This window comes from Neolamprologus brichardi, chromosome 18 (genome assembly GCF_056152115.1).
Source record: "Neolamprologus brichardi isolate AB-2024 chromosome 18, ASM5615211v1, whole genome shotgun sequence".
Lineage (NCBI taxonomy): Eukaryota > Metazoa > Chordata > Actinopteri > Cichliformes > Cichlidae > Neolamprologus > Neolamprologus brichardi.
The window spans coordinates 5,457,603-5,471,103 of record NC_142121.1 but is presented as its reverse complement, the minus strand read 5'-3'; the positions used below and the strand labels follow the sequence as shown (position 1 = coordinate 5,471,103).

The 13,501-nt window shown below is 42.1% G+C and overlaps 3 protein-coding genes across 4 annotated transcripts; all 3 read right to left on the bottom strand.

Annotated features, from left to right (window-relative positions):
* Positions 1–2,678: 2,678 nt before the first annotated feature.
* On the bottom strand, positions 2,679–4,227 carry LOC148097471 (uncharacterized). Of its 2 annotated transcripts, none has more exons than XM_087832169.1 (2): positions 4,005–4,227; positions 2,679–3,232 (listed from the first exon to the last, which is right to left on the bottom strand). In XM_087832169.1, exons 1-2 carry the CDS (start codon positions 4,045–4,047, stop codon positions 2,679–2,681), a joined length of 597 nt encoding a protein of 198 aa, XP_087688295.1. In that variant the 5' UTR covers positions 4,048–4,227. The 2 variants fall into 2 exon arrangements, with proteins under 2 accessions (XP_087688295.1, XP_087688296.1); XM_087832170.1 differs by having other exon boundaries at positions 3,179–3,232; positions 3,317–4,059.
* Positions 4,228–4,668: 441 nt separating this feature from the next.
* Positions 4,669–7,515, bottom strand: LOC148097470 (tripartite motif-containing protein 16-like). The gene is made up of 2 exons (XM_087832123.1): positions 7,452–7,515; positions 4,669–6,603 (listed from the first exon to the last, which is right to left on the bottom strand). Exon 2 carries the CDS (start codon positions 6,530–6,532, stop codon positions 4,865–4,867), a length of 1,668 nt encoding a protein of 555 aa, XP_087688249.1. The 5' UTR covers positions 6,533–6,603; positions 7,452–7,515; the 3' UTR covers positions 4,669–4,864.
* Positions 7,516–10,265: 2,750 nt separating this feature from the next.
* On the bottom strand, positions 10,266–13,501 carry LOC148097469 (uncharacterized). Its single transcript, XM_087832143.1, has 3 exons — positions 13,154–13,501; positions 11,895–12,156; positions 10,266–11,643 (listed from the first exon to the last, which is right to left on the bottom strand). Exon 3 carries the CDS (start codon positions 11,480–11,482, stop codon positions 10,730–10,732), a length of 753 nt encoding a protein of 250 aa, XP_087688269.1. The 5' UTR covers positions 11,483–11,643; positions 11,895–12,156; positions 13,154–13,501; the 3' UTR covers positions 10,266–10,729.

Below are 13,501 nucleotides of genomic sequence, written 5' to 3'. Positions count from 1 at the left end.
AGATATATGAGTCATTTAGATCCAGGTAATCTTCACCGGACGATGAGATGTAAAACTCGATCGGCCCTCCATCAGTGATTGCAGATACAGGTGGGATTTCGATAAATGTACTTTTCTCAATGCTAGTCTGTGTGTAGGGAACAGTAAACAGGTCCAGCTCTGTTTTTACACATTCTCCAGAATGACTGTGTAACAGTGCCATTTAGAATATGTCAAACGCTGCAGTTTTTGAACGACTGGTTCTGGGTCTTTTCACTCTGCGTGGCGGTGTCCGTTTGCTAGCTCTCCTGCTAGGTTTTGTGGTTTTACGCTTTTTAGACAACGGCTGCCCTGGGGGTGGGGTCTTAGATGGTCTGGGCGTATACACATACAATCCGCTACCGTCCTGCTTAGTGGTTGAGGGTCTGGTTATGTTGGTTATGACATCAGACACTATGCCCGATGCGGCTGTTTTTAGGTGTGGTTTGACTATGCTAACCCCTTTTTTAAACAGTGGTACAGCAAATCTAAACAAGCTGCGGAACAACCCACCCAGCCCTGACCCATATTGCGTACTGGTCCCAACATACCCTCCGAGCTCTCCACCAGCCTGTGATAAGTAGTATTTTACATATTTTGAGTCATCAGTGTTGTAGACGGCCATCCTTTTTTTTTCAAAAATGGTGGGTTATCGGTCGGAAGTGTAACTTGACAAACACCTTGCCGTATAAAAAGGGTATGTGTTGATTTCGATCGTCTTTCAAATCAATTTCTATGTCGTCGATCAATGTCTTTGACACAGGTGTGTAGTGTGGGCTGTCAAATTGTAGAATAGGCAAGCGGCGGTCATCGTCCGTGATATTTATAGCTCTTAACAGCCTCGCGTGGGCGTCACCCACAAGCTGGTAATCAACGATATCTGCATAAATGAAGATGTTATATTTTCCCCCGTATATGTCTGCGGGGTGCGGGGCATATGTGTTTTTATAATGAAGTACAAACGGCTCTCCTGTTTCGAATCCTAGGATTTCCGCCAGTCTCCCTCTAAATGTGAGAATAGTGCCCCTAGGTCCCATAACACAGGCATGGTTAGTAACTGTGTTGTATTGCATTTTAAGGTCTCCAGTGGTTTGGTACTGCTGACATTTAAAATTAAATTCTTTTATTATCTGTTCCACAGATGCATAATGACCCACAGACAGTTCGATCATGGTTACGGCGATGGTTCCATCTTTGACTGGGTCATGAATTTCCACTTGCGAATCTGATTGTGGAAAAGACATCCATATGCGTGGGTACTGTATCTCTATAACAGCGACCTCATACGGCTGATCCAAAACAATAGGTTTTGCTAGCTTTGTTCTAAAATTAGATATCTTATTACCCGGGTAAACATGCGCCGAAGCATTCGAGAAGAGGCTTACATAGAAGCCTGCATTGTTGTTGTTCTTTTTATTCATGCTTTCTCCGTCTATGCTCAGTGTTGAATGAATGTGTGTAGAGCTGTGTCATCTGAGTTAATTATGCTTCAACGATGTCTTTTTCTGGAATCCACGAATTAAAGCTGTTGGGCCATCCTAGCCATTTCACTAGCACATGCTTTTTCCGACCCACTTTTTTTCTAGCCAATATGTTTTCAATTTTAAATGTTTTGTTTTCATCAACAACCACACGTTGTATCTCAGGCTCATAAAATGACCCTTTCAATACCTCTCCTGCTAGATCCGCTAGTCTGTACACTGGGGGCTGTCTCCCTATACGTTCCTTGACTGTGAAAATCTCATCGGTGTAGGTCTGCTCGTATCCTTTTCGAAACTTTCCTCTCAGTTTTGATATTCGTACAGTGTCGCCAATATTAAATTTAAAGCGCAGTTCCCTCTGAGGCCTCGTTTTGTACAGCGCGTTAAAGACCAACTTCTCATTATCCTTATTCACCTCTGCCGGAGCCATTTGGATAGATCTGTGATAAGCATTGTTATATGCTTGTGTGAGATCTGGTATGACATCTACATATCTCCGGGAGTTGGCTGATGTTAAGTACTTCCACATTCTACCCTTGAAGCTACGATTGAATCTCTCGACAATACTGCATTTAACCTCGCTAGCTGTTGAGAAATGCTTGATATTATATCGCTTCATTAGCTGTTTAAAGGTTGTATTATAAAACTCTTTGCCTTCATCTGTTTGTAGTTTCACAGGGATCCTACCCTCACTAAGTATATCCTCAAAAGCAGCTGATACAACATTCGCTGTCTTGTTTGTTAGGCATCTAACCCATGCGTATTTTGAGAATACATCTATACATGTTAGCAGATATCTCACATTATCATTATCTGCCACATATTCACACATGTCAACCAGATCGGCTTGAAACTGTTTGTCGACCCCTGTCACCAATACTCTATTTCTGGGGAAATGGATCCTCACAGGTTTATGGAGTGTGTAAGTGTCGTCTTGTTCTAAATAATGTTTGACCTGAGATATTGGAGGTGTTACACCTGATGCCTCCCCTGCTGCTATACGTAGCTTATTTAAACTGGCCAACCCCGCAGGATGGGCTGGATCATGATATATTTTATGCAATGTGCTTTCCATGACTGTGCAAACCACAAATGACAAAGAAGTTGGTGTTAACACGTCTTTTTATTTAATTTTCACACAGACACAACCACAGACAATGGATACTTGAACAGCACACATTAAACCAGGTGTCTCCCATCCCAGTAGTTTCCAATCATGCGGAGCATGGCTGGTTTAACACGTCGGGCGCAAGTACTTGCTTCTAGCAGGTCCACAATGTTGTCATTAATGGCACATACTATATTTCGCTCTGATCTCAGTTCACACATGAGGTGTTCTGCAACTCTGCGGATTTGTGTTCCAGTCCCATCTGTGGTGTTTGAGCGTACAAACAGCCGGATGGCTGGGATGAATCGGTCAGTCTTGAGCCTTATCATCACATCGTCATAGTAGGTGTCGAAGAAATACTCAGACAATTCCTGCAAGCAGCTGTGTTGCACCTGACTGGGGTGGCCTGTTTGGCATCCGTAACATGTCTCTTGTAGAAACTCATTCAGCGCCAACATCAACAGGTGGAGAGTTGCGAGTTTGATGTTGATTACAGTTTCCTCCCACAGGTCTGATATGAGGGGGTCCTGCGAGCATGATGGTGAGGGTGGTGGAGTCTGGGGGGTCGGGATTAGCAGCCCTATTGATGGTGACTCTGACAGGTCCCACGACGGCGTGTCATTCTCTGTAAAATGAAAACCACAAGCTCTTAATTTGTCACATAGATACACACACACAACCCCACACACACCCCTCACATTAAACCTACCAGTTTATTGTTTAGTTGTCGGAAGGTCTTATGATTTTAGGTTTGCACAGGGTAGCAGGCAAACCAGTCTTCGGACAACTCGCCAGATCGTCAAAAACAAGGCGTTTTCTAATACTCTCGTACGCAGTGTTGAGTCTGTCCCTCTTGATCGCGTCGTCAATCTGGCTAAACAGACGCGACAAACCTCTCCAGTCGCACCACTGTATAAAAAACAAGTCCTTAAACCATCTTGTGCGCTCTTCGAGGTTTAGAGGGTAAGGATTTAACCTCCAGTTTTCAAGCCCTCTGGAAGCAATAAGACTATCCCTGTCATCACATACACTGAGAAAAATAAAGTCTTCAGGGTTGCGATTGAAACGATCAGCCTCAACCCTGTAAAGCTCAGGGCCTGATGCACTGTTCCACTGGGAAACATACAGCACCTCTGGGAAGCCCACATTGTCCAGGTCCGCACACACTACGGTCCGGAAGAGCTTCCAGTTTTTGGTAGAGATGCTTTGGGGTTCCCCCCAAAACAATCCCTCGCCACAATCTACACCAAGCACAACTGTCCCTTCGGTATATTTAATGGTATACACATACCCTTCAGCGCCGCGATATTCTAACTTAAATACAGTCCCATCTACGGCGTTTTCACTGCGTTGCTTTTTACGTTGAGGACCCAGGCTGCATACTCCTGTAGACATACCTAGAATGCCTGTGGCATGGGCGATGTCCTGGCTGGGTGTCATGGTTGATACAGATGGTATTCTGTGCTCCTTAGGTCAATGAGTCGGTGGGGTCCTTAGCGCGATGTGTCTGTGCTCCTTAGGCCGTGGCGGTGATGGTCTTAGAATGTGAAAGGATCACTTTTATACCTATATAACCTAAGCCATCCCACTAGGAGGAGTCGTTACCGCCCAGAGGGTGTGTTTTCACACCTGAACGCGCATGCGCCGAGCACATCTGAACGCGCATGCGCACACGCACGAATCCGACCAAACGGGGTGGGGTGGGGGTGTGGGGTGGGGTGGGGTGGGGTGGGGGGGGGTGGGGGGCAAAAAAAGTGCCATTGTATTACTACTAATACACTTTACTATAAATTATGATATAGTGCACTTTCTTAAAATTTCTTATTTCTCTGTAATTAATTGTTTTCTTTATAAATGTACAAAGTAATGAGAATAAAATCTGTGTGATAAAGGAAGGTCTGTAGACTTCTCTGTTAAGATCAGTGAAGAGAAACAACAACATACAAATACCTAAAAAAATATATTCGGTAAACATTTAGAAGAAAGAGAAGTTTATGTTTTCATGTGGAGAATTTTTTAAAATAAAAATATTCATAAGCATTGATAGTCTCTATGGCTGAACAGACACAGGAAAGAGCTCCACCTATAAAACGTAAAAACATCAAGACAACATCTTGAAGATGTCGAGGTTCTGCCCATAATGTTTGACTGACATCTGATTTATGTGCAGCACATAAATACCACAATAATGATGGAGAGAAACTAAAAGGGAACTAAAATACAGATTTAAACTTACAACAATATGAAAGACTTCAGTCTATTTCACTTTAATCAACTCAGCAGTGGATCCATAGTAAACCCAAAGTCCAGCATAGAGCGGCTGAGTGAATGTGGTCTGGACTCTGTGGAGGAGAGTCATGGTTTCAGAGACGCTGTAGAAGGACAAAATACCTGCTCTGTGATCCAGGTACACTCCTACTCTGGAGGAACGAGGACCTGAGACACAAGTTTGGATGTTGTTGTACCAAAATGTATAACTGTTGTTGTCACAATCTAATGACCAAGATTTGTCATTACGTCCAAATCCACATTCACTCCCTTTTCTGCTGATATTCTTGTATGCGACTGCTACATAAACTCCTCTCCCTCTCCACTCCACCTCCCAGTAACAACGTCCAGTCAGACTCTCTCTACTCAGGACCTGACACCATCCAGTGAATCTGTCTGGATGATCAGAAAAAGACTGTTGTTTATTCACTGCTTTTGCTTTTCTGTTCCCCTCTGATAATAACAGATGTTTGTTTGCTGTGTTTGGATCCAGTGTGATTTCACATGAATATTTTAAGAATCCAGCTCTGGTCTTTGGCTCTGGTGGATCTGACAGTGAAACATCCACTTCAGTGACTGTCAGTGAGATGTTTGTCCGTTCCTCTCTCAGAATGTCCTGTAGTTTATCTCTGACCTCTGACACAGCTGCTGTCACATCCTCAAAGTAGCTCAGAGGACGGATATTGATGCTGGATGAGTCTGTAGACTCACTGAGTGCTGACAGTGAGGGGTAGTTGTGTAGAAACTGGATGTGATCCTCTGTGTGTGAGAGCTGCTTCAGCTCAGCATCTTTCCTCTTCAGCTCAGTGATCTCCTGCTCCAGCTTCTCCTGAAGCTCTTTGACTCGACTCACTTCAGTTTCCTGCTGGGATCTGATCTGCTGCTTCACATCAGAGCTTCTTTTCTGGATGAGATGGATCAGCTCAGTGAAGATCTTCTCACTGTGCTCCACTGTTTGATCAGCAGACTGATTGATGGCCTCCACCTCCTGTTGAAGCAGCTTCACATCTTTCTCTCTGTCCTGGATTCTCTGCTGGATGTTTTGTCGACTCACCTCCAGCTCTCTCTGCCTCTCAGTCCTTTCTGCTGCAGCTGAGACTGTGTCGTGGCCTTTATGTTCATCCACAGAGCAGAGATAACAGATACTCTGCTGATCAGTACGGCAGAACATCTTCATCACCTCATCATGACGAGAGCAGATGTTCTCCTGGAGCTTCTTGGAGGGCTCCACCAGCTTGTGTTTCTTGAATGTAGGTGAATCATAATGAGTCTGAAGGTGTTTCTCACAGTAAGATGCCAGACAGACTAAACAGGATTTGAAGGCTTTCATTTTTCTTCCAGTGCAGACATCACAGGCCACATCTTCAGGTCCAGCATAGCAGTGATCAGCAGGAGCAGCTTGGAGTCCAGTCTTCTTCAGCTCCTCCACTAAATCTGCTAACATGGTGTTTTTCACCAGGACAGGCCTCGGTGTGAAAGTCTGTCTGCACTGAGGGCAGCTGTAGATTTTCTTCTCTTCCTCTTCATCCCAGAAGCTTTTAATACAGTTCATACAGTAGCTGTGTCCACAGGGAAGAGTCACCGGATCCTTCAGTAGATCCAAACAGATCGAACAAGAGAAGGTTTCTTGGTCCAGCTGAACTCCTTTCTGCGCCATTTCACCTCTCGATGTCAGTGACTGTGTGAGTTTCACTTCCTTATAACTCAAATCTGGTTACACCTGTAGATCTGGAAACAGGTGGAAAGAGAGGAGGTGCTAAGTTAGATAAGAGGACAAAGAGGAAGGGTTATCAGGTTGTACTTAATACCAGAAAGAGTATGTGTTTAACCCTTTTTACACACTTGTCAGAGTTCTTTTTAAAATATTATTGAGTCTGACCTCCTGATGTTTCTTTTCTTTCTCATTCAAATTGTTCAGATGAACAGAAATGGCAGACAGCTCGTCAGAGATCAATAGATCAAATAGCTGGAAATCTTTCTCTCTACATTTTAAACTTTTGGTCCAGAAAAGTAAAAGACAGAATAAGGAATGGAAGAAATTTCCAAATTTATTTTGGGTATACTAGAAAATTAGCCAACACATTTAAACCTTACTGAAGTAAAACTTGTCTCAGCTCAACTGTATTCAGCTTAGAGCGAGGATGCACATTGAGATTTATATACAAAAAACTTTATTGTCACAGTTAAATTCATGCAGCCTTATTTAGAAAGTATAGAGGTCACAATATAAAACCAATATCATCCCCAGTATAAACAGTCTGGCTAGACCAAAGTTTATGGGCATTAGGGGAACATAAACAGAACTCCACATACCTAAACTGTGTCATCAGGGCTCATGGATGGAGTCACCTGAGAGGCTCTAGCGCACCCTGCTATACTCCTAACATCTGTGCTCAGACTGCAGCAGTTCTGCAGCACTAAACCTGATCTTTTCCTGCTTTCTACAGTAACTTGAGCTTTCAGCCTGCTGTCTATCTTCATCGATGGCAGCTTTAAACATCATGAGAACTGCTCCCATCCACCGATAATGAGTGCAGCAATGTTTTGTTCTGTTGGGCTGACCGGGTAGCACTCACAAAGCTCCTCTCAACAGACTCCCACATGACAAGGCTTGGTTTGTCTGAACAGAGTCCCAAAGGGCTGGTCTGGACTGGCCTCACCTGGGATACACGTAAAACAGTGAACTCTCATGGAACGGGGAAGGGCTAGTTGTAAAGTTACAGGGTTCAATACTGCTTGGATGGAAAAGGGACAGATCAAACGTGGGGCTAACTACTTGACTCAGTCTTTAGTGGAATGTGTTTTGCAGAGAGCCATACCTGTTGACCGACTCGGTATGTGGGGGTCAGGATGGTGGTGATCTACCAATCTCTTGTTTTGCATCTTATGTTTCCTAGTTATCAGAATCAGAATACTTTATTAATTCCAAAGGATTAATAAAGTATTCTGATTTACTTTATTAAATCAGAATTCAAGGGCTTACGCTCTTGAATTTATTCAGTATTTGTTGTTTAGGTTGTCTTGGTTAGTATTTGGTCCCGTTCATGTCTTTGTCTCATGTCTTCTCTCGTCCTTTTTGCTCTGCTGCAAACAGAAGCAGAAAAAACTGGAGCTTCTGGTCTTGGCCAGATCTCTTTTGAAAAAGACATTTTAAAGTCAATGAGACTTTTTACCAGATAAATAAATAAAGAATATAAAAGTCTTCTACTTTATGATGGAAATGTTCTTTCTGGCTCAAAATGACATCATTTATCTGAATCTGTAGAAGAAGAAACAATCTCGGAAAGTCACTTTACTCTGTGTCTCACTGGATGTTCAAAGTTTTTAACAAAAGAGAAAAAGAGAAGCATTCTTTGATTTTAGTCTGTTAGCCCACAAGCTGAGTTTTGATCAGAGTCCTGCATGAGTCAGTGTTATTTCACTGACACCATCACAGTTTCACACACCTGTTCTGTATGACTTTGTCTCAGGTTTGCGGTGATATCCAGCACTCTGAGCTGATGGCAGATCTGGTCAGTCCACAGTAGCTTCAACCACTAAATTATCTCTAACACATCACCAAACCAAAGTCTTCCAGCTAAGAGTACATCAAAGGTGAAAAGCGAGATCTAGAATGTCATCATTTCTGCTCTCCTCCTCCTCCTCCTTCTTCTTCTTCTGGACCGCACACATCTGTCGCTGCCCTACTCAGGTCGATCTAATGAAAATCAGCCAGATATAATAATCCGAAATCCAAATGTAGACTTTATAGTTCCCCATTGATGCAATTTGGGTATTACATTTAAGAAGCAGTCTGTAATGCTCACCCCAGCATAGTTGAAGCAGATCATCAAAGCATGCTGAACACTTTCTACCATTCCACATGTGCATTTTCTATCCAGGTACTCAACAGCACCAAACCATAATTTTGAATGCATGACTTTAATCTGGTGAAAATCACCCTACCCCTACTGTTCATTTTTACACACAACAGATGGTGTTTCTGTATCTTAATATAAGACTGAATAAAAAGTAATGACAACCATTATTTTCAATCTTCCATTGCTTCTACCTTTGATTCTCTGTATTATTGTTGGATCTTTACCTTCCAATAAAGTGTCTCCAATATAAACTGCCTTGAGGTAACTTGTTGTAATTTGGTGTTTTATGAAGAAAATTTAATTGAACTATTGTGGCAGAAAAGTTGGATGCAAACCAAGACTAAAAGTCCTCAGGCAGGAGTCGTAGCTGGGCTTTAGCATCCGGGTCACCCACTTTACCCAGGGAGCTAAACCAGCTTTGAATCAGTTGGTGATTTGTTTGTCTGGCAGTTTCAGGCTGGGAAAGCTTGTTAAACTTTAACAAAACATTATTTGGCACCAACGTGAATGATTTGGGCCATGTTTATCAAGTCTGAGTCAGGAAGCAAAGGTCACCTCCTTTATGCAGCGTTACACCTTATGTTCTTAAACAAGCTGTAGGTCATGCTACTACACACATTTCAATATGTAAGCATTTCATCATGTTTTAGAGTCTCAGAGTTATTTCAGCCTCATCTTCACATATTTTCACAAATATTCACATTATCTCCGAGATCCAGTTGTGAAATTTTTTCCCTCAGTGTAACCGATTGCAACACAACAAATGACTGACCAGTGATTACGACAGAAAGCCTGTTTCTGCCACTGGTGCCAAGCATTTGCTCTTTTCAGCTTGTTCAATTGTGGAGGTTTTTACATTCTTTACCTTACAATATAAAGCACCTTGAGGCAACTGTTGTTTTTTTGGCACTATATAAATATAAATGAATTGAACTGACAGCAACTTTATGAATGAGAAAATGAAAACAAGTGTCAGTCAGCTGGTTCATGTCCAGCAGGAAGGGAGGAATCAGTGAGTCTGTTACTCCAGTTACTTACTCAGAGGTAAAGTTAAACCTGCCTTCTGGAGCAAGACCCTGAATGAACCCATATGTAAAGGACTGTAGGTTTTAAGCAGGCTCAGGTAATGACAACACAATAGATAAGGAAAGTGGGGGAACTCTGACGACATCTAGTGGACATCTTGAAGAGTTGGAAAACAATGAGTTTACTTGCATTTAGGCAAAATGATATAAACACTTATCACGAGCCAATGTAGCACATTTAACTGCTTTTATTTAGCAGGGATTACACAATAGACAAAATTAGTCACAAAAATTTTTAATCAAATCTTGCAACATGTTGCTAAGAAGAACCAGGACAACCAGGTCAAAGCCATACTGATGTATAACCGTCATTAACATAAATCACAAAGAAAAAATCCATCCATTCGCTTCCCACCTTATCCTTTTCAGGGTCGCAGGGGGTGCTGGAGCCATTCCCAGCTGTCCAAGGCGAGAGGCGGGGTACACCCTGGACAGGTCGCCAGTTTGTCGCAGGGCCAACACACAGGGACAGACAACCATACGCATTCACATTCACTCGCACATTCGCACCTAGTGGCAATTTGAATTATCCAATTAACCTATCCCCACAAAGAAAAAATATTTAAATAAAAATTGTATACTTGTCTTGAACTTTTTTAAAATCTTTATTCCTGTGTAATAAAACTTATTTATTGGCTGATAAAAAGGAATCACATCATGGTTGTTACAAGAAACAAGTGATGAAAAACTCATTTTCATGTTTGTTTTCTTCAACACTGAAGAAGAAATACAAGTTTCTGTGGTAAATATTAAAAGAGCATCTTTGTTCAATAAATATTTGTGTCACCTTTAAAGACCAATAAAAAAAATATCAAACTTAGAGAAACATAAAGTCAGGGCTGGAATAAACAACATAGAGTGCTCTTCACTGCTGTGGACAGAAAATGTACCATGACTTGGAGCATGAGGTCATTTTCTACCTCGGGTGCTGCAGTGATTTGGTTTGTCACTCGGGTGGATCCTTAGATGAAAATTCAGTCCTGATTTCCAACTGAATCTTTCCCCACAGGAGCTACAAATATATGGTTTCTCCCCTGTGTGGATCCTTCGGTGACTTTTCATAGTCGACAAGTCTCTAAACTCTTTCCTACAGACGTTGCAAGAATACGGTTTCTCACCGGTGTGGATTCTCAAATGAGTTTCTAGTCCTGATTTCTTACCAAATCTTTTCCCGCAGGTGCTACAGAAATACGGTTTCTCACCTGTGTGGATTCTCACGTGACTTTCAAATCCGGATTTCTTATTAAATCTTTTCCCACAGGTGATGCAAAAATATGGCTTCTCGCCTGTGTGGATCCTTACGTGAGTTTCCAATCCTGATTTCCAAATGAATCTTTTCCCACAGGTGCTACAAGAATGTGGCTTCTCACTTGTGTGAACTCTCATGTGTCTCGTCAGGTTGGATTTACACTGAAAAGTTTTTCCACAAGTGTCACAGCTTACAGATTTTTTACTTGTATCAGTTTCACTCCGAGACTTATCTGTTCTGCTTTTGTGACGTCTGCTTTTCTTCAGCTCCGCATTTCTAGTTGATCCCGAGTCCACATGCTGGTTTTCTTCCTGTTCCTCAAGCTCTGGTTCAGGAAAGTGAAGAGCAAGGAGCTGGTCATCGTTTGGTTCTGATTCACTGAGGTCACTTTCCTCAAAACTAGAAGTCACCATAAAACTATTGATCTCCTACTTCAGTACAATCTCCTCCAGCAGTTCCTCCTGTTCCTCTTTAATCTGTGGAGGATCTGGGTCCTCCTGGTCCAGACTTGAGTTCCTCTCCTGCTGATTGGCGACAAACTCCTCCTCCTTACAGGTAGTTTGCTGGTGGAGGTCTAAACGAACAATAAAAAAAGCTAATTATAGAAAAACACTTCTGAGAAGATGAAACAAAGTTTTAGTTAAAGTCTGTAATGAGGGCATGTTGCTCACATTTGCAGGTGAAATTAAAAGTGTGTAAAGTTGAAGTTATTTGTGCACTCTGATGCAAATGAGAACTTGAGTTCTGACATTTTTCAGCAACATTAAGAGTAAAAAAAACCTTAATATTAATGTTAACACTTCAGAAAAGCGATTACAGTTTTACCGGTGCTCTGTAAATCTTTCTCAGGTTTCCAGATGTTATGCAGCTGTCTGAGCCGCTCTTCCACGGTCCAGACGACGATGCCTTCATCCTCGTGTTTCACTACAAGCTGTTCTCCCTCTTGACTGATGCAGAGTTCCTCCTGTTCCTCTTTGATCTGTGGAGGCTCTGTGTCCTCCTGGTCCAGACTGAAGTTCCTCTCCTGGTTGCAGACCTGCTGGCCAGCCAGATCTTCCTCCTCCTTACACTTCATGTTGATGTGGGACTTGAGGAACAAAGTAAAAAGAAAAAGATTAGACAGGTAAAGGTGCAGCCTCAATCAGCAGGGCTGTGAGAGAGGTTTGTACAAATGTTTCAGAAGCACCATGTGACTCCCTCTCTTTTTTGGAAAGTCTTATTAATTCACTTTATAACTTTTACTTTGAAGATAAATTTCTACTATCACAAAGATATTATGACCTCTTTAAAAACAAACAACGGCAACTACATGACTTAAATTCCATGTTTAGATGAAGGTAAAGGGCAATGCCTTTTGACAGGGGAAAAACCTCCACACAGAAGAATCTTACTTGGCTGAATCATAAATTATTCACCATGATTAAAACTGCAGATGAGCAATAATCTGCATTTTATTTTAGGCAAAGAGGAATGTTTCTGTTTGTCTGTGATTGACTTTTTCTGCTGGGTCCAAATTTCATTTTATCCTGTGTAAGTTTGTTTCTCTTCCTGTTAACTAGCAAAGTCAAAATCACCTTGATTAATTTAACTTTAATTAAATTATAAATGTAATAATTTTATTGAACAATTAATTTCGTTTCAATTAAAAACAATTACTTAAAAGAGATTAAGTTGGAGAGAGACATATGGCCATCTTTTAGTGAGTTAGACCCTGATTAAGGGGTATTTTTAAAAGTAAAGCCCATCTCTCAAAGTCCCTGCCGGCCTGCCTCCACCTCGGGAAGTCTGTGGGTGCAGACGGAGGTGAGGAGCACCACAGGCGGCAGAGAACTGTCTGTAGCCCCGGAGTGAGGCATCGTGAACCGAAGCAGACAGCGAACTGTGGCACAGTGCAGAAAACCGAAGCTTTCCCTCCCTGTTTGATTTTGATGTGTCTCATGAATGTCTATTGTTAAAAGTTTACCTTTAAAAAAAATGGACGCACTTGTTTGATTAGCTGCTCTCTGATTTTAGCCTGTTAGCTTACAGACTGAGCTCAGATCATTCCTGTGTTAGTTCATTGAGAACATCACAGTTTTACATACCTGCTGCGTGACTTAATCTCGGGTCTCCGGCTGATATACAGCAGTCTGAGCCAATGGCTGATCTCATCATCCTGGACGACTGTTTTTAATGTTTTTAACCACGGAGATTTCTTCTGCATCATCAGTCTCTCGTTGTTAAACTCTCCCAGAAACTGAAGACAGTTGTGCGATACGAGTTGTGCCATTTCCGCGCTTCTTGTTCTTCTATTGAATAGACGGCAGACTACACATGTCCAAGGGTAATACTGTCCTCCTCAGGCCATTGGCATCAAGTCAAAGCCTTAAAGTCCGGTACTTTGCACATGGTAATTTTTTAGCAGCAGAATCACAAGACAAAGCGTGCCAATG

What these genes read in the sequence shown, in the direction of transcription:
- LOC148097471 (XM_087832170.1), bottom strand. Translation starts at nt 4,047, where the DNA reads ATGACACCCAGCCAGGACATCGCCCATGCCACAGGCATTCTAGGTATG.
- LOC148097470 (XM_087832123.1), bottom strand. Translation starts at nt 6,532, where the DNA reads ATGGCGCAGAAAGGAGTTCAGCTGGACCAAGAAACCTTCTCTTGTTCG.
- LOC148097469 (XM_087832143.1), bottom strand. Translation starts at nt 11,482, where the DNA reads ATGGTGACTTCTAGTTTTGAGGAAAGTGACCTCAGTGAATCAGAACCA.